The sequence below is a fragment of the Empidonax traillii genome, unplaced genomic scaffold (assembly GCF_003031625.1).
Source record: "Empidonax traillii isolate 1590-97213 ecotype Southwest subspecies unplaced genomic scaffold, ASM303162v1 scaffold566:size1034704, whole genome shotgun sequence".
In the NCBI taxonomy this organism is placed as follows: Eukaryota; Metazoa; Chordata; class Aves; order Passeriformes; family Tyrannidae; genus Empidonax; species Empidonax traillii.
In genome coordinates this window covers 826,126-845,652 of record NW_020955759.1, presented here as the reverse complement: position 1 = coordinate 845,652, position 19,527 = coordinate 826,126, and the positions used below count along the sequence as shown (strand labels likewise).

General features: G+C 38.0%; 1 protein-coding gene across 8 annotated transcripts in view; it reads left to right on the top strand.

Annotated features, from left to right (window-relative positions):
* OXR1 (oxidation resistance 1) overlaps positions 1 to 19,527 on the top strand; it is a 142,694-nt gene that overhangs the window by 119,682 nt on the left and 3,485 nt on the right. For 6 of the 8 annotated variants that reach the window (XM_027897903.1, XM_027897899.1, XM_027897904.1 and 3 more), the window contains 5 exons: positions 6,812 to 6,892; positions 10,199 to 10,324; positions 12,524 to 12,676; positions 18,409 to 18,504; positions 19,054 to 19,127. In XM_027897903.1, coding sequence (XP_027753704.1) covers positions 6,812 to 6,892; positions 10,199 to 10,324; positions 12,524 to 12,676; positions 18,409 to 18,504; positions 19,054 to 19,127 — 530 coding nt within the window. The remainder of the gene's footprint in view (positions 1 to 6,811; positions 6,893 to 10,198; positions 10,325 to 12,523; positions 12,677 to 18,408; positions 18,505 to 19,053; positions 19,128 to 19,527) is intronic. The other 2 variants (XM_027897900.1, XM_027897906.1) reach the window with 1 other exon arrangement.

Sequence of the window (19,527 nt, the reverse complement as noted above, 5' to 3'; positions counted from 1 at the left end):
AGAGAGTTGTGGCTGTTCAACCTGGAGAAGAGAAGGCTCTGGGGAGACATTGTAGCACCTTCCAGTGCCTGAAGGGGCTACAAGGGAACTGGAGGGCATGTAGTGGTAGGACAGTGGAGAATGGCCTTAAGCTGCTGGAGGATAGGTCTAGATTAGAGACTGTGAAGAAATTCTTCATTGTGAGGGTTGTGAGACGCTGGAATAGGTTGACAAGAGAAACTGTGAAATTCTCATCCCTGGAGGTGTTCTAGGCCAGGCTGGATGGGACTCTGAGTAACCTGGTCTAGTGGAAGGTTCCCTGCCCATATGAGGGGGGTTGGAGCTAGGTGGGCTCTAAGGTCTTTCCAGACCTAACCATTCTATCATTCTAGATCTTCCATTGACTTATTAGGTGTTATATTGCTTACATTTTTAATAATTGGGAAATATTCACTACAAATGCAGTCAAATTAGAGTAGCAAGTGAACGTTCAAATAGGTTGATTGTAAGTGAGTAGTAGAAGCTTGTATTTATATTTAATGGTCTGTGGAATCTCAAGTTGATCCTTAGTTGATCGGTTTTCTGATTAAAATGAGAGAAACATTTTCATACTGGGCTACAATTCAGTTACTTCTAAACATAACTTGTAACACACTCATCATACCTGAGAGGATCTTTCCAGAGCAGAGTATCAGGACTGAGATGTAACCTTGCTCAGTCTGCCTTGTCCTGGAGTGGCCAGCTTGAGGTCAGGCACCAGGTGCTGTGGTTTCTGCAGTTAAACTCTGTTTTCTCTGCTTGCTAGTGCTGAAACTTCCTTAAATGGTTTTGCAAGGGAACTGGGTTTTATTGGTCATGCTGCTACAGATCTTTTTTCTTTGAACAAACTGAGTACAGTTTCCTAGCCTGCCTCATTAAGAAAGTATATTTCTTAAATCTAATTCTTAGTTCTTCACACCAACATCCTAAACTGCTTGATGTTAAATTTAGTTCTTTTGCTAGCATTATTATCTCTCAAATTAGTGTTTTCTCATATCTTGAAAAATAACTTGTTACTAAGTTTTACAGACTCGATGTAACACTTGGTGTGCTGCAGGCTTTGATTGCTGTCTTCTCAAGTTCATTTATTCTGATTATTGCAGATATTTCATCTTCAATATATGCTAATTACAGCTTGGTACAGTTTCTGTGGGCTTAGAGCTCTTTGAGGCAGGTACTTAACAGTTCATCCTGCAAAGCTGTGGAGACAATACTGGTCACAGGGAGAATGCTGCTGTCATGTGACATACTCAGCATTTCTGTTCCTGCTCTGGGAAACAGCCTGGTGTGCAGAACAGTTCCGGGAGGGCCAGCTTTAAAGATACCGAAGGAGAGAAAGCAGGACACTGCCAACCAGGGGACTGCTGTCATTTTCTAGTCCTTCGCTGCTTAAAGTGGTTAGCTGTTGTCCCTTCCCTTCTGTTAGGATCCAGTTTTTAAAAGATGCCTCTGCCAGAAGAAAGTGCAGACGAGACCGTATGCCAAAGTCAACAGTATTGAACTTTAAATATGAGGTAGAGAGAAATAGGAAGGGGGGTGGAGGTGAGACAGATAAATTAGGTAAAAAAATAAAGATATCACCACCATATGGATTCTGATGGCATCCTGCTGGTTCTTCTCATGGTGGTCTTGGTGGTGAGGGTCCCCAAAGTCGTGTTTATGGGGTACCACTTCCATACAGTCCAAGTCCTGGATACTCAAGGGACATCAGAGATGTTCCCGTAACATGGGGTGGCATGGGTGTAAGCTGTTTTTTCTTTCCCATAGTTTGCACAATGGAATTTTGTCCAGTATGCAGATTTCAAACCTTTACCTTCATTGAGGTTTGGAATTAGTGTTTTGCTTTCTCACAGTTTTCCATGGTGGGAATCTTTGTTTGAGTAGATTACCCAGATCTGCCTTACCAGGCCTGATTTCTGTTGTTGCCATCTGCTCTTATCACAAGTTTCTATCCTGGTGGCTGTTCTTACGGGAGTTTCTTTCTTTGACAGTGTTTTGAGACAATTAACTGTGTTCTTAAAGTTCTGACACCTTCCCTGTTACCCGTAGAGTGACAGGGAGCTGAATTGTCTGAAAACCACACAAGATAGTAAATGGATACTTTGCAGCCACACTGATTAAAAATGAATCAAATTAAATTAGTCATAGGGTGTTGTTTGGGTTTGTTTTTGTTTTTTTTTCAAATTATACCCTTAACTGTTTATCTGATGTGGTAAACCCCATCTATTAATGCATCATTGTGATGTAATCAATATGTCCCAAATCATATTTGTGATGGAGGGGTCTGCTTCTTTGATATTGTTTTCTCTCAAGCAGTGTGTTTTTTTGTGAGGAAACTAAATTTGTCTGAAAAATAAATTTAGTGTTCTCTCTCAAAATATTCACAGCAACATTTGGTTCACAAAAGTACCTTTTGGGTTTTTTTGGACTTTAGAAAAGGTTTGATCCTTTCTTCCCTCTCTCTGTTTATTGATGAATTGGAGGTGGACTGATACTTTGAGGTAACTTTGTAAGTGGCCTGATAAAATTACATTGGCTTTTTTTTTTTTTTTAATTAAATGTTCTGGAATTTTAAGAGTGAAACTTTAAAATTTCAAGTCAATCTCAAGAATTAACGTTCCTGAAACTTACAAGTTCACTTGATTTTACACCAGTGTATTAAGATTTAAAGTAAAATTGCTCAGCTTTCATTCTTTCTTAATACTTGTTTTTTATTTCATATTCAGAGTTGATTATGAGTTGGTTATGAGCTTCATACTCAGAGTTGTTATAGATATCTTACTTGTAAGAGAACCACTTGTACCGTTAAGCTTTACCCATTCTTATCTTTCAGAAGCACTGTTCAGCTCTGATAAGACCCTCCCGTTCTCGATGGAGACAGTGTCAGCTATTTGTTAACTCTGAAAGAGTAGCTGTGTTTGTTATGAGGGCAGCAATTGAACCTCCCTGTTAGCAAACAGGCATCGGGGGAGGTGTGTCACTTGTGGCTTTGTTAAACTGAGGAATCCCTCACTGGTGTGAAAACTTTTAATTTTCACAACTGCTATGGCAGAATGATATGGCCAGTAGATGAAAGGGATGATCAAACATCAAACAATTTTAACTACATTTTTATGTAGTTCCATATTTTGAATTTTGGTTTGTTTTGTTCGCTGCATATGCCCATGTAGCTTGTAAGAGTTCAGTACTCTTTACATATTTTCAGAAAAATTAGGTTTAGAAACATGAGTTTTTCCAAAAGGAGAGTCCTAGACTTCTTGATTGGTTGAGTCATTAGTATGGAAACCCTCAATTTGACTTAATGCATTAAATATTAAAACTATTGTGTGTTCTGCTAGGTGGTTAACTCACAACTGAAAGAGTCATGACATGAGTCATAGGACTCATCCTGTGTTTTCTCATCAATGCTGCTCTTATGAATAGAGTAGGTAGTATTAGATCTCTAAGGTTATATTCCATATCTTTTCGAACTTGGAATTGTCCTGTGTAGACAGTTTCAAGTGCCTCAGCAGAACCCCTTTTGCTCTAAGCACACTAATATCCTGGCTGTACACATTTTTTGTTTTGGTCTATTCCAACCAGTGCCCAGATTAACCACTAGAGGTTTAGCTGGTTTTCTCTCTTCCTGCCTTTTTTTTTTTTTTTTTTTTTTTTTTTTAAGAGAAAATAACTAGAGACAGAACAAAGGTAGGTACTTCAGGAACACTTCCTGATCCTCAGAAAGTAGCTTTGGATGTCAAGGAAACTGGATGCTGATACAGCATAGTAAAAGACAGTGCAATAATTAAAGCACATAGCAAACTCATATAGGTAGACCTGCATTTTATTCCTGGGCAGGATACTTAGATTGCTACAATTTTGGGCTATTTGGCAATTTATATGTAAAGATATGAACTATATTAGAATTTAGAAAGCTTTGCTCTATGCTTTAAGGACTTGATTGTAAGAACTTGTCATCGTTAGCTCTGGACCTGGCTCAGGTCCAGAGTCAAATCTCAAAAGCCTCCAAGGCTAGAGGTACTGCAACCTCCTTGAGAAACCTCTTCCAGTTCTTAACCATTGATAAATACCAACTCTTTGGGCCCAGTGGTCCAGCTGGTTTTTCAGCTTTGTTCTTCACCCATTTGATAGGTAACTGGTTTGATTACAAGACCACTATAGAAAAGAATCAAAAAAAGCCTTGGTGAAATGCAAGTAAATGACATCCCCTGCTACCTGGCCAAAAATGAAAGAATGCCATTACTAAGAAACATTTTGTACTGAAAACCACACTCTGGCATGTTGAATATGAATCTGAATTTGTCTTTAATGAATGAAATACCTCATTTTCCAGTTAAATCTAATACTGTATGAAAAACTAAGTCCTGCATTTGAGACTGCGAGTTCAAAGTAGAATGAGGTGGTAAAAGCTCTTGGAATGATCAGAACAGACAACTGATGGGGACTGGGGGAGGAGAGGGGAGAAAACACTTCTCCTTAGCTTGGCAAGAAAGGAACATGAAGAAATCTTGATGGAAGAGCAAACAGCATAAGCAGATTATGAATTAAACCAGATTATAAAAAAAGAATAAACTTCTAATGTCACTACTATTTCAAAACAATGCTTTCAAGACTGGCAGGGACTGTTTTCAGGATATATCTGAACCAATTCTTCAATTAAGTTGTAGAAGGTAGTTTCTAGTAAGCTTAAAAATACATAACTTTAAAATTCTGTAACAATTTTAATCATGAAGTACCTAATCTTGTTCACTGCAAAGCAAAAATAATGCATGTTGACCTAAACTGTAGGCATTCTTTAGAAAGCCAGGTACACTGTCTGAACTGTTGAGGTATCTTAAGGTACTCAAAGCCTTGTTCGGTGATAGGTGGATAACACTGAAACAGTTTCTTGTGGTTTACTCACAGAATTTAGTATGGACAGTGCTGGGTTTGAGAGGGTGGATTCCTCTCTTAGAATTTTTCTATGGCTAGTTTGACATTCTATGACATGATATGTATGACGTTTGTCATTGCATACCAATGGTCTTCCATTATGCAGGCTTTTGTTCTTGAAACAGATGAAATGTGAGTGTGCAACAGGTTCAGCATGCCAAAAAGCTATTGTATTGTACATTGGAGAGGTATTTATGTTTCTCAAGAAGGAAATATGAGGCATCCCCCTGGCACATGAAAAGGTCTGTCAGATCTCAGTCACTGAGCAAAAGGGTTCATAAGCAGTTCCCTGGTGCTGGGTGCTGACTGAGTGTGCAGCTGACAGGTCTAAGGCAAAGCCTACAGAGCTTCCCTACATTCCACTGTGTGAAACAACAACTGTGTAATTGTGTCAGGGATTTCTGACATTTTTCTTTTCAAGAATCTTTAAGTAACCACATATTTATGGCTCATTGTAAGTTAACTTCTGCCTTGCATGTGGTACAGTTTGAGCTTAAAGAAGCAACAAGGCTAAAGGGTCCTCACATTACTGCTTTTCAGGCTTACGTTCATAAGTTGCTGGTACGAACAATATAATTTGCAATGAACCATCATAACAAATAAAGGGATAAAACTACACTGTCACCTATATGTTTCAGTGGAATATTGGTAAAGCTTTCAATATAGCTGCTTGGCTTCGAGAATGCACAAACCACTACCATTTACAACAATTTTCCTGAGCTTTTTTAAGAGAACAGTAGAAAAATTATTGAAATAAATTGAGTGCTAGTAATTGCAGATTATTCAGTAATAAAGCCGGGTGTCACAAGTATTCCTTTTTCCTTGCCTTGCAGTTGCATGGGGTAGAGTGAACCATCGCTCCTCAAGAGCCAGTCATGCGTGACTGTGGGCTCTGTACTCAGGACAGTGGCGAGTATCTGGCCAAACTCCTTGTAGTAGGGGCAGGTAGATGGGGAGCTGCTGGACTTGTGGTTGTCTTCCTTTGCACTGTGGTAGGCTCTAGAAGTTTTTAATACACTCTTACTACATGGGACATCCATTTAATCTCTCCACCAGCTGTTTTAAGATGCTTTCATACAAATGATGATTTTGAGTTGTTCTCAAAATCACATTATTTGCTCTAGTTACATCAAAATGACTGTTGTAGTCCTTTAGCCAGCTTGTTGCAGCAGAGCAGCATGTTCTAGAGCTTTCTGACTGAAGACTTTCTGGGTATACACCTCCTGCCAAAGTGGAGATGCCATTTGGAGTGAATGTGTTGACACATGAGCAACTCCTGAAGCTTTGGAGGGGAATAGAAAGTCAAGGATAAAGATATTGCAAGGTGGTATTGGAATATTATTGAACTGTAGTCCTGCTACATTGTCTTTAACTGTGTCTTCACTGCCAGATAGAAGAGTCAGAACTTGCTGAGAAGCCTGAGATTTGCTTCTAGTCTTCATCAAGGAAAGCAAACCAGGTTCACGGGGTTCATCAATCTGGGCGTAAAGAATGTCTGAGAGGACTTTGGGCTGCAGAGTTTGGGTTAAGGCATGCAACTCAGATTGACTTTTAATTTAGCATCCTGATTTTGGTAACTTTGTGCACTCCTCTATCAGTTCTGTATTTGTCCTAGAGCAGTGAGATATATCTGACTGCTAGTGCCCTCAGTGTTTATTTTGTAATCTTGCTGTGTGTTCTCATATGTCTAAAATCACCTACACGTGCATTGTCCTTGCAGAAACAAACATCTTCTAGCCCTTCTTGTTTGTTGTCATTGCACATTTTCCCTCCATTATTCTACTCCGATTTTTTTCTTTCATACCTTTTTACTTTTCTTCAACTGTCAGTGGAATTATTGTCTTCCTGTCTCCATATTCAGGTAGTGTCAGTGGCTGAGTATCACCGCAGGATCGATGCTCTAAATAGCGAAGAACTGCGCACACTCTGCAGACGTCTCCAGGTGCCCTCTTCAGTAGTTTAAACCCAATCTCCAGATACTAAAACATCTTTCTTTGTAGTGTCTTGGATCAGGGCAAGTCCCGCACTCAGTGGGTTTGTCTTGTCTACAGCACTACAAGGATCCAGCAGAAAATTCCTTTGTTTTGGATGTACTTAATTGTGCAATGCTATGATGGAATCAGTAATTTTATGATGGAATTACTACTTCCACTTTTTTCACACAGGAATTTTCTGTTAGAATTTGACAATTTGTTCTCAGTACTGCTTGACTTGCAGTGTTGTGTTTTAACTTCCACTTTAGAATGGTGTGTTGTGTTAGATAGAAGCTTTCCTAAAAAGAATGCAAAACAGGTAAAGAATCCAAAACCTTGTTGCATGGGTGTTTAATTTTATATAGGAATCTTTCATCAAGAATCTCACAGTACTTGGCAAGTATGAAGCTTCACAACTTCTGTGGAATAGGTAAGTATTTTTCCTATTATAAAAGCAGGTAACAGGCAATTCAGCATGGCAAAGGTCATACACATACACACAAAACAGTTACTCTGAAAGCACTTTGGACTTTCAAAGGTCTATGGATATGAACTGAAACTACTATTTGCATTCTCTTTAGGTGTTTCTTAGTTTTTTGACAGTTATAAAATTGTACAATGTACACAGCAACTAATGTAACTTACTGATAGAAAGCATAGCTTAGGCCTCCTTAGAAGCACTGAGTGCTTAGTTTTCCTGTAGTGATTGCCCTCTGAAACTGTAAAAAGTTTTGCTCTGTTTTTTTTTTTTCTTCCGTGATCTTGGCTCCTTTTTTTACCTATTCTGCAACTACACATAAGAAAACATTTTATTAGCTCTGTTATTTCTGTTGACTTAATAATTGGTAATTATTGCTTTAAAATGTTTTGTAAGTGGTGCAGTTACAGAGATCAAAAATGAGCATAAGCCATGAACCTGAAAGCTGCACTCCTACTTTTATAGGAAAATTAGAAATTTAAAAAAAAAAAAAATCCCTCTTAAAAACAGAACTATTCTGTTTTTGACGAGTGGTGGTGGAAAATCTCTGTATTAATATCCTGAAAGTGCAAGAGCTCCTCCCCAAACATCTTTTACCTAGAATGCTCAAGCTCAAGATTTAGGCTTGAAAAATCTGATGGGATGGGTTGCAGCTTATAAACTGCCTGCTCTGAGACCATTTGAGAGTTGTGGTCCCAACTGTGTTGGAGACTGCATGGCAGTTACTAAACTTGGAGGCCCCTGGAATCTGACTAGACATCAACCTGTTCTGTCAGAGTTTGGTGGGAAATAAATCTGTAAGTTTTGAAACTACACTACTTTTGAACAGACACTCTTTGACTGGTTCTACAAAGCAGTGTTCTTTTTAGAAGAAAAATGCTTTACTGTAATAATAGTGAAAAAGGCAAAAGATAAAAAAAAATTAGAAAAAAGTAAAAGGGCAAAACCAATAAAATAAAAAAAAAAAGAAACCCCATGATTCCCCCAGGCCACTTGAGGCCAAATTATTCATGTTTTTGTTTTACCTGGTGACCTTTTATCAGAATTAAAGAATAACAAAAGGAATAAGTTTTTCTGCTGTAAGTTGAACAATGCTGAACTTGTCTGGAGTTGAAGCAGTAGTATATGATGGATGAAAGGCTTTTAAGGTGGAAAAGATTTGGACTATGAAATAACATTCTAGAGATAGCACTCTATAATGCAGCATGTAGGTCATCTTTTTGCACATGAAACTGTATGGATGATTGCATAGATTTACATTGGAAATGTTTGTTACCTTCAATTGAAAAAAGGAAGGCATGACCTTATTGCTTGCGTGATACTTTAAGTGCACCTTTTCCTGAGTTAAGAATTAATACTGTAATTCAGTTGTTGAATGAATATAGCTTGATACTTTGAATTTATAAGCCTATTTTCAAGTAACAGGAGTTTGTGATAGTAACTCTACCTATAGTTATTGAGAGAAAGGAAAGGGATATTCTTTTTTTTTTTTTTTGACTGTATTTGTTTAAACATTCCTGTCTACATTTCAGAATTTTCTTTGATTTGGCTCTTTTCTTAACTAGGCAAGTTCACAAAAGCTTGGCAAAGTTTACCATGGTGATATTGTGAAATACTGTAGGTGTGTCCTGTATGTAGGGTATGAGGGATGTGGCAAACTGGAGTTGACCGGTGGCTTTGACAGGTCTTTTCTTGAAATTTTCAGGATTCAGGCTTTAATTTGGACAGCCTGGCTTTCAGTAAAAGTTTGTTTAGGTTGATAAATTATTCAGATGCACTAATTGTTGTTAAGATTCATTTTTTTCTGTAGCAAATCTCTCAACATTTTAACAAGTCTTGCTGCAGTGGCTTATCTTGTTAACTTCTTCACTTTGTCCTACTCCTCTGTCAGATTTCACTATCCCCAACAAGGTTTAAATATCCCTGCAGCAGGATTTATAGAGGGAAACCTGTTTGGATCTCAGCTATGCTAGTTATCAAGACATGGCACTTTAATTTGAAAGTGCCAGTGAATGCCAATTGGGGTAAGAAGCTGTTGTGAGCTATATCTGGTGAGGAATTTCGTGGCCTTCTGCCACCTCCACTAAATGGTATCTACAATAACTCAATAGGGTAGATGTATAGGTCAGGTATTTCAAACTACTTCAGGACCCTTGTGCATAGTGCATCTTTGCCAGACCTCAAAGCTCACTGTGCAGCTTAAGTATTATTGCTGCTTCCCCTTCCCCACCCTCTCAATTCTTCCTTCTTTGATTCCCATAAGTGTTCTGGCAGATCAGATTATGGAGCAGCAATATTTCGAAGGCTCCATTCAAGTGGTTTGCTCAAAATTTGTAACAACGGTCTCTCCAGATGTCTACTGCATATCTGAAAAATTTATAAGTACTCTGAAAGTATTGATTCAGAAGCTATTGAGAAATGTCAGGTTTGAAGCTTTAATTCCTTTTCTGTGTTCTTTAATTATGCTTAGAATGCTGTGTTAGAAAATGCAAGAACTTTAGAAGGTAACTTCTGAAAAGCATTTGAAGCCCTTCAACTGTGTATGGGAACGGTTTGTTTTTTTAGCATAAAACCATAGCTTTTCTTCTCAGTAGGTGTCTGGTATTACTGGTATATAGTTGTGTACCAGCTTGCTATTGGAAGCAGTGGCAATCTTGGTCAGATCAAACCTATTGGATTTCTTAACTTTTGAAGGACTTACCTAACAAACTTGATAACTGCATGATTTTAAACCTGTGAAGTTTATTTCCTGCTAATAGAATGGCAAATACTTACTACTTTGCTGTTCTTTTTGTAGATAACAACAAGAGAAGATATCAATTCAAAACAGGTAACAAATATCAAAACAGACCTGGAGCCTGAAGCATTCCGGCCAAATCTTAGTGATCCAAGTGAATTACTACAGCCAGAACAAATTGAAAAGGTATTAACTTAGATATGTCACTTTTCACTCTTGTGTGTTAATGTATCACAACTTGTATGACTGTAGTGCAAAACACACCAGTAGGAAGACCCTGTCTGATGTTAAATGGAAGAAAGTCAATTGTATGTGTTGGAAAAGATGTTAAGATGACTGAGTCTAACCATTAACCCAGCACTGCCAAGTGGACCATTAATTCATGTCCCTAAGTGCCACATGTTAAGCATCCTTTAAATACCTCTAGGGATAGTGACTCAACCACTTCCCTGGGCAGCCTGTTCCAATGCTTGACAACCCTTTCACTGATGAAGTCTTTCCTAAGATTCAATCCAGACGTCTGATAGCACAACTTGAGGACATTTTCTCTTGTCCTTTTACTTATTACCTGAGGAAGATGACCAACTGCCACCTCACTACAATCTACTTTCAGGTGGTTGTAGTTGTAGAGAATGAGTTTCCTCTGAACCTCCTTTTCTTCAGGCTAAACCACTCCAACTCCCTTAGTCCTCTCATAAGGCTTGTGTTCCAGATACTTCATCAGCTTCAGTGCCCTTCTTTGGACACACTCCAGCACCTCAATGTTTTTCTTGCAGTGAGGGACCCAGAACAGCGTGCGGTACTCAAGCTGCAGCCTCACCAGTGCCCAGGAGGCCGTATCAGAATGCCATTCTTGGCCACCTGGGCACACTGCTGGCTCATGCTCAGGCATCTGTCAAACAGCACCCTTGGGTCCTTCTCCCCTGGGCTGCTTTCCAGCCATTCTTTCCCTAGCCTTTAGCATTGCATGGGGTGGTTGTGAGCCAAGTGCAGGAAACCCAGGACTTTGCCTTTTTGAACCTCATACTGTTGACCTTGGTCCAACAGTCCAACCTGTCCAGATCGCTCTACAGATCCTTCCTACTCTCCAACAGGTCAACACTCCTACCAAGCTTGTCATCTGCAAGCTGAGGATGCACTCAATCTCCTCATCCACATGACTGATAAAGATACTAAATAGGACCGGCTCCAATACTGAGTCCTGGGGAACATCACTAATGACCAACCACCAACTGGATTTAACTCCATTCACCACCACTCTCTGGGCCTGGCTATCCAGCCATTCTTTTACCCAGTGAACAGGGTACCTGTCTAAGCCATAAGCAGTCAGTTTCTCCAGGAGAATGCTGTGAGAAATGGCATGAAAGGCTTTACTAAAGTCCATGTAGACAACATCCACAACCTTTCCCATATCCACCAAGCAAGTCACCTTGTCATAGAAGAACATCAGGTTGGTCAAGCAGGACCTGCTTTTCTTGAACCCACTCTGGCTGGGTCTGATGTCTAGTTGTGTTGCACATGCTGTGTGGTGGCACGTGATCTGTTCCATCTGTTCCATGACCTTCCCAGGCACCAAGGTCAGACTGACAGGCCTGTAGTAGATCCAGCACAGATCCTCCTTATGGCCTGTCTTGTAAATGGGCACCACATTTGCTCAGTGGGACCTCCCCAGTTAGCCTGAACTACTGGTGAATGGTAGGAAGTGGATCAGTGAGCACTTCTGCCAGCTCTGCCTGTTTCCTTGGGTGGATCCTATCTGACCTGTGTGTGTCTAAGTGTCTAAGAAGAGCATGGTTCAAAGCTAAAATATTTCCTTTCTTTAAAAAAAATCCTAACTTTAAATACACCATGACACTTCTTGCCTGTGTCTTTGCCCCTCTTTCATTCTTCCTTGAAAATATCATGGCTTTCACTTCAGTTTTTGATAAAGTCCAAAGTCCAGTCCAAAGTCATTTCATTTAAAACATTTATAATGAAGTATTGGATTAAAATGCACAGGAACAGGACAGCAAGTAACCTTTACCTTTCAGCTTGTTACCTGCTGACTTGAATGATGTAGTAACCCAATGCTGAGACATTGATGGGACATGCAGTATTGTTATGCAACAATAATTGTGGTTTTACTGTCCTTTCAGAGACCTTAACAAAGACATGTTCTTCACGTGATAAATGATTCTTCTGCAGTTCACTGTTAAATATAGGAAAAGAAATTTGTGTGAGTGACCAGAAGCAGAAAGCACACATGTGGAACTTCAGGTTTAGTCTTAGCTTTTAAGGCCACTTACAAGTAGTTCAGAAGAACAGAATCTTCTTTCATTTACATGTAGTATGTTCTTAAATGTAAAGCATATGTTAAATAAAGGGTTATCATTTTCTTGTTAATAGCTCACAAAGTCTCTTCCACCACGGACTATTGGCTATCCATGGACTCTTGTCTACAGTACTGCAAAGCATGGCATGAGCTTGAAGACTTTGTATCGAACAATGATGGGATTAGACACACCTGTGCTGCTGGTTATCAAAGACAGTGATGGACAGGTAGGAAAATGTTTGGGTGGAAGTAGGGGATCCATCAAGAAAAACATTTGAGGAGTACAAAGGAGTAGCTGCCAGTTCAGCCCATCATTGTAGATAAAATTGTGTGTATCAAGCTGGTGTTTTTCCTTAGAAATGTGTTTCGCTGTTAAGCAATCCTGACATACAACATGTCTAGGAAATACTTTAATGATACAAGTTCACTGTTGCAATGTGTGAGTCTTGTAATACCCAGTTAAATTTAAAATTTAAATTTTTTTTAATGTACTTAAGGCACAAGAAATACAGTCTCTAAAACTTTCTTATGCTGGAAGATCTAGTTGAGTTGGAAGGTCATTGCCAGCTATGGCCAGTGCTTCTTGGTACATTCTGTGGTTGCAACCAACACCTCTCTCTTTCAGGGGCTATAGTATCTTTGTTGCTTTATTAATTTTTGTTCCTTGAGTCTCTGTAGTTGTGCTCTATTTTCCTTTGGGGTATGAATTTCAGAAAGTGGCTCACATCTCACCGTTTGAGTAGCAAACATCCCCTCTTAAGTATTCCAATAACAGGTGAACATGACAGGCAGTATGAGACTTTTCAATTCTTTCTGAAACTTCTGTGCTCTCTTGTGGAAACAAGTTACTGTTGTCATGAAAAGTTGACAGAACCACTGTAAAATCTGTAGCTCTTATCTGTCCCAGTTTGGTAACCACTGTTTTTGTTTTCAGGAAGCATGGGCTCATGTCATTCAGGGGGTCTGAAAACTGTAAATGAAGGGTATGTTTTCTTATTCAAGTCACAACTTCATTTTTAACTTGTTTCCTGCCACAGAGGTCCCTTAAAAAGAAAAATCCCTTCTAAATTTCTGCTAGTAGAGCAGAAAGCTCTTTCTGCTCTTTCCCAGAAGTTATTTAAAAAGGGGCTTTTTCTTCATTTACTTTTTAATCTTGAAGATAAAAACTTTTGAATAAACTTGACATATTTTAGCGGCCTCATCAGCCTCTTAAATGTACTTTTGTAACTTCTCCAATTCCCTTATTTAGCTTCTTAAGATAAATTACTAAGATACCTGCTTCCTAGTACCTGATTATCTGGTTCAGAAAGAAGATGTCCCTTGTCTGATAGAGATGTCTTCCCACCGCTACGTAGTATTGTTCTGTTGCTGAAAGTATTCATATTATCTTCTATATATGAGTATCTCAGCTTGCATGTTCAGAAAGTGTCATGGCTGCCCAGTCAAACGGAGTTCATAGACATGTCATAACCTTTTTTTTTTGTGAAACAAACTTTGATGAATCTCATCTTACAGTCTCATATCTAGGAATGTGTATGAAAGTATTCCTTGGACTTTTGGGTCAAGTAGCCACTGAATTTAGATTTCATAGTTCCACTAAAGAGTGGGGGGGAAACCATGTCTATTCACTAAGCAGTATAAGCTACAGAAGGAATGATTTAGACAACTTTTACATGCTCGTTCCTTTAACAGTGTAATGAGAGTGGTGTTTTTGGTAGTTTTGTCTCATGCTATTATTGCAAAGTGTGTTTGCATTTGATGGCAGAAAATAAATTTACAGTATCTTTCTGCTCAAAACCTGTCAAAATTCAGCGTAGTCTTTCTCCTCTTCATGTAAGGATCTACAATCATGAAGCATAAGATACTGGCAGCATACTATGCCCTTTGGTAATCAGGATAATTAATTTATCTAAGATTTTTTGGAAAGACATCAGTTTATCTTTAATATCTTGTATTGTTCTTGCAGATAGTCCTGTAAAACTGCTTTCCGTGACTGAAAAAGAATCTGAGTACTTTTTTATAGGAGAATTTATCCAGAAATATTTCACTAGCAATATGCTAACATAAATACTGTTATTCCCTGCCAGAATGTTTTAAGAGAACAGGTGTTTATTCATATCCTATGCTCCAAAATCACCAACTTTTTTCTAAGCTATCTAGTTCAGAGAAGATCCCAAATGAGATTCAACCTTTTTGGAGAATGACAGAATTATGACAAGATAGTTTCTTGACATTTGCTGAGCTTACCTCATCAATCCTCTTTAGCATTCTTTGTTCTGCCTACTTTGTAGCTTCTGTATTAATGAAAGATACTGTTTTTGTTATATCCTTGGTTGAGATACTTTTCTTTTAAACTAGAATTAATTTATATCCCAGACTGCTTCCTCTGGGACACTGTTCTTTGTTTATGAAGATTCCTTTTTCTTTTATGTTGAGAATAGGTTAAGTAAGAGCAAGTGTACCTTGTAACTTTTCATACTATATTTCATTAAAGGCTGCTAAGCCTCACCCTATACTCCAGAATCTTTTCCAGTCTTGATTTCTTTTTCAAATCTATTTGCAATTTTACTTAAACGGCTGTTTAAAAACAAATCCAGCCAAAACACTGAACTTTCACAAATTAAAGCTTTAACTGTTTAAAAGGTGAACATTGCCTAGTTGGAATTTAGAATCTAAAGCCACCTAAATTGCCTGCTCCAGTCAATTCTTGGAGATCCTCTAATAAAGGTGTCCATGAAATCTATAGGTACCTCATTACAATTGTTATGGGCTGTGTCTATCTGTGTATTGGTATGTGCTTCTGTTAGTGAAAACACCAAGGTCTGGTGTCTACCCTGACAATTGTTTAAAAAGAAATTGACACTTAATTCTTGAACATGAGTCCCTAAACAAGTGATGGTTTAGAAGTGGAATTAATGCACTTAACCACCCTAAGGACTGTCTAGTTTTATAATAAGTTCTTCTTCAGATTTTATTGTATACGCTGTGAAAGTGTCAGACATGGAGCCTATAGCTTGGGAATTTCAGTTATCCACCCTAATAACTAGCCACAACAATCTGATCTCATAGAGAAATCCTATGAACATCACTTCTCAAGGACTAAAATAACTGGTGGGAAACAAATTACTCTTTTTCTGCCAAGTCTGATCTTTTATTGTTACTTACAGCAACAGTGTGATTTTTCAAGATTCAGTTTGAAGCATAGAGAGGGTGTAGAATCCTGATTCCTGGAGGTACTCAAAACTGAACTGGGCAAGACTGAATCAACCTAATTACAGCTTTACAGTCAGTCCTCCGTTGAGTAGGAAACTATGAGAGACTGTCTGAAGTTCTTTCATAGCTTAGTTTATTTCATAATTAGAAATAAAGTCTCTTGAGTAAAGTATGGAAGGTTTTCTCTATGGTTAGAATGTACTAGTTTTGTGTTTTACTGATTTTACAAATAACAGTCCTGAGATGATCAGAGACAAACATCGGAATAAGCGTTGTGTGAAAAGTTCATACCTGTGTAGAGGCTGAACTGAGATATTTTAGGTTTGGCACAACTCTGTTATTTTAATGGCAGGTTAATTCCTCTCAAGGAATATCAGTTGTTAATGAAACCTTATACTTATTTTATCACTTTTACTCTTACTTACTTACTAGATATAGTGTCAGCCCTGAGGGTATTGATTTGAAGTAAGACATGTCTTTACTACCTGAAGGTAGCTTAGCTACCATAGCTGCTGCAGAATGACTTGAGCTGTTAAAAGAAGTTAGGATGCAGAGACTCAGATGAGGACTAAGAAATAATTTGAAGGGTTCAGTGACTTCCCTTTGCTGAAAAAATATTCCTGTAGTTTTTTAAACATGGAATTTTACTTATTTCAGTAGCAATTTTATGGTCATTGATCAGACTTTCTTAATTTGAATTTAATATGGATTTTTATGCTGAAAGATATTCTATTTAAGTTAAATTATCTGCAAACAGTAAGCACAGTGTAAGGTCGTGTGGTGGGCTGATCTTGACTGGATGCCAGGTGCCCGTCAAGTTGCTCTATCACTCCCCCTTCCCAACCGAACAGGGAAGAGAAAAAGATGGAAAACAATTCATAGGCTGAGAAAATATTTGGCAGAGAAAAGTTAACATCCAGTTTTCTGAAGTCTAGTCTACTGCCTGGATGCTTGTAATGACAAAAAGGGAAAAATATCTCATCTATCGTTCATTTTAGATCTTACATGTACAGAGACAATAAAATATGAAAGAGGCATAATGAACTTCAGCAATTGTAAGGTCTTTCGGATTCTTTCATCCTTAATTTTTAACCTTAACAGTTACAGGTAGTGGAGCAGGTAGTAAAGATCAGCTAAAAATGAAATACTGTCTTTTAAAATTCAAATTAAAAATTAAATTAAAATTAAAATTCCCATGAGGCCATCTAACCAGTAATGGATTAAAAAAAAAAGGTGTAGGAAACTGTAGGTGTTGATAACACTGGAGACTCATCTCAAGCCCACCTTATATAAAAAATACACAGGAAAAAAAAATTCTGGAATCTAACAGGAAAACAAACAATTAATTTATTTTGGTCTGATTTCTCCAGAATGCAAGAATATAATAGTTTCTTTCTCTCTTAAGGCTGTTCTTGACGTTGAGACTGTGGGATAATAGAGAAATATCTTGCCAATGTTTGATTCTAGATACTGAATGAAATAAATGTCTCTGAAAAAAAAGTTTGGGCTTGTTTTCCTGTGACCTTTCATTAAAACAAGGGTATGGAAATTGTACCTCAGTTCATGGATCTTCAAAATTTAGAATTAATTTGCTGTTTAACAGTGCATCTGAAACTGATACAGGTCTTTGAAAAGTGAGCACCTTTATCTGACTGTGATACTTTACTTCATCACCTTGTCAAGTTTAAAAATTCTTCCAGAGAATCATATCTTTAGAGTATAGATATTGGTCAAACGTATACTCAAAGGTAATTTTCTTAATTGAAGTAAAGGAACAATTTTGTGTTGTGACAAGGAACTTGTCAGTGCAGGGATATTTTGTTCTTAAAAAATGATAATATAAAGAAATAAAGTATTAGTAACAATGTGAGGAAGCTTCTGTAAGTGCTGTGACTTTAAGGAAGTTTGGTATTTAAGTTCTACCTTTTGTCTGGTCTGTAACAATGAGCTCTTAGCAGTGACTTCTAAAATTTAAAGTACATCAAATAAATTGTTTGCTGTTGTGCATACCTCTTAAAAATTAAGAGTTTATTGCAAGAGGTTAATGCTTGAATTCAACAAAATGTGAGCACATGCTGGCTCATGTCCAGCCTTTCAGCTACAAGATGAAAGTTGTCTGCTGCAGGGCCGCTCCCAAGTGAATTCATCTCCAAGTCTGCACTTAAGTTTGGGATTGCCCTGACCCAGGTACACTTGAATTTGTTGAACTTCATGAGGTTCACATGGGCCCAGTTCCCAAGTTTGTCCAGGTCCCTCTGGATGGCATGCTGTCCTCCTGTTAAAATTTGTCTCTGTTGTAAGACAAGGTAACCAGTACTAACCTGTTACTTGGATTGAAATGAATAAAGTACATGAAAAATAACTCAGTTACAGCAGGGAACTGGCTGAAAATAGCCTAGTTCAAGTGGAATAGGAGCTATGTAAGAAAGAACAGGACTTTTTGATCTGAAATTTTATATATATATACATTCTTTCTGAGAGTTTTCTGAGTTTAGTTTTTATCCAGTTATTCATCTAGTTATTAGTGTGGGGCTTTTTCTTGCTGTGTTTACTTTTTATTGAGAAAGCACTGTACCATATCTCAGTGCGCTCAGAACCGTAATAAGTGCGAGGCTCATCCTCTAGTGAATTTCAAATCTGGCAACAGATTTACAATCTAATTTGCTTATCTTACTATTATTAGAGCTTCTCAGATGTTGTGTAGTTTCTCTGACGTTTCTCTTGGTCTTATGTATTTTTGCTACAGGTTTTTGGTGCACTAGCATCTGAACCATTTAAAGTGAGTGATGGCTTTTATGGCACTGGGGAGACATTCATGTTCACTTTTTCTCCAGATTTTGAGGTAAGTAGTAATAACTTTGTATACCCTTGCTCTCCTTCCCTCCCTCCCACCATGTGCATTATCCTAAAATGCTTACAGAACAGATTTAACAGTAAATCTGAAAAATACTTTGGGTTGTCCAAAAAAAGTAATCCCACTGGTTTGTCCCTTATGGACAAAGTAAATTGTTAGTGTTTGCTTACTGAAAACATACTCAACCTGATTCTTTCATTATAGTGAAGATTTTTTTGCTATTCTAAATTCTTCCAGGTGTCTGTCTGAAAATTAACAAACTAAATCCTTTTAAAGGGCATATCATCCAACCTAAGCATATTTTCTTGGTATTTTTCATTCTGTAGAAGTTTCAATGCTCAAAGATGACCTGTTTGGAATGGTCCTATTATAATTAGTGTAAAACCTAAGAGAATATTTATCTGCAAATATCTGTTCCCTGAATTTTCTGTGTAAGCTTGATAACTTAATTAACTGGCCACTTGCCACCCATAGTCTGTCTTTACTGATATTTGGTTTCCCTTCCACCCTGTTTTGTTTTTTGTTTTTTTTTCTTAGGTTTTCAAATGGACAGGAGACAATATGTTCTTCATTAAAGGAGACATGGACTCCCTTGCCTTTGGTGGAGGAGGGTAAGTAATAATTAGTCTGTTATTTGCACACTTTTAAGGAGAAAAATTGGATTTTACTTCAGTTTGGTAGCTCAGGACTCAACAGTTACCAGCCAAGAAAGCTTTAGCTTGTCAGGTGTTCAGCTTCTGATGTTGAAGAAACTTAAACAGGAAGGTTTGTCTTAAGCATAGTGTGGTGTAAAGTTTCAGCCCTGCAAGGTTATGATGCCTTCCATGCTCAACCTGTATGTGTGTCATGCTCTATTCAGAATGGACACAAGATATTGTGATTCTGAAAATATATAAATGTGAAAATTACGTGTCACCAGAAGAGGCCAGAATTGAATCTGAACTGTCCTGGTCCACGTCAGTGGCTTAAAAAATTATACATTGTCTCACCCCATTTTCCCCGCCTCCCCAG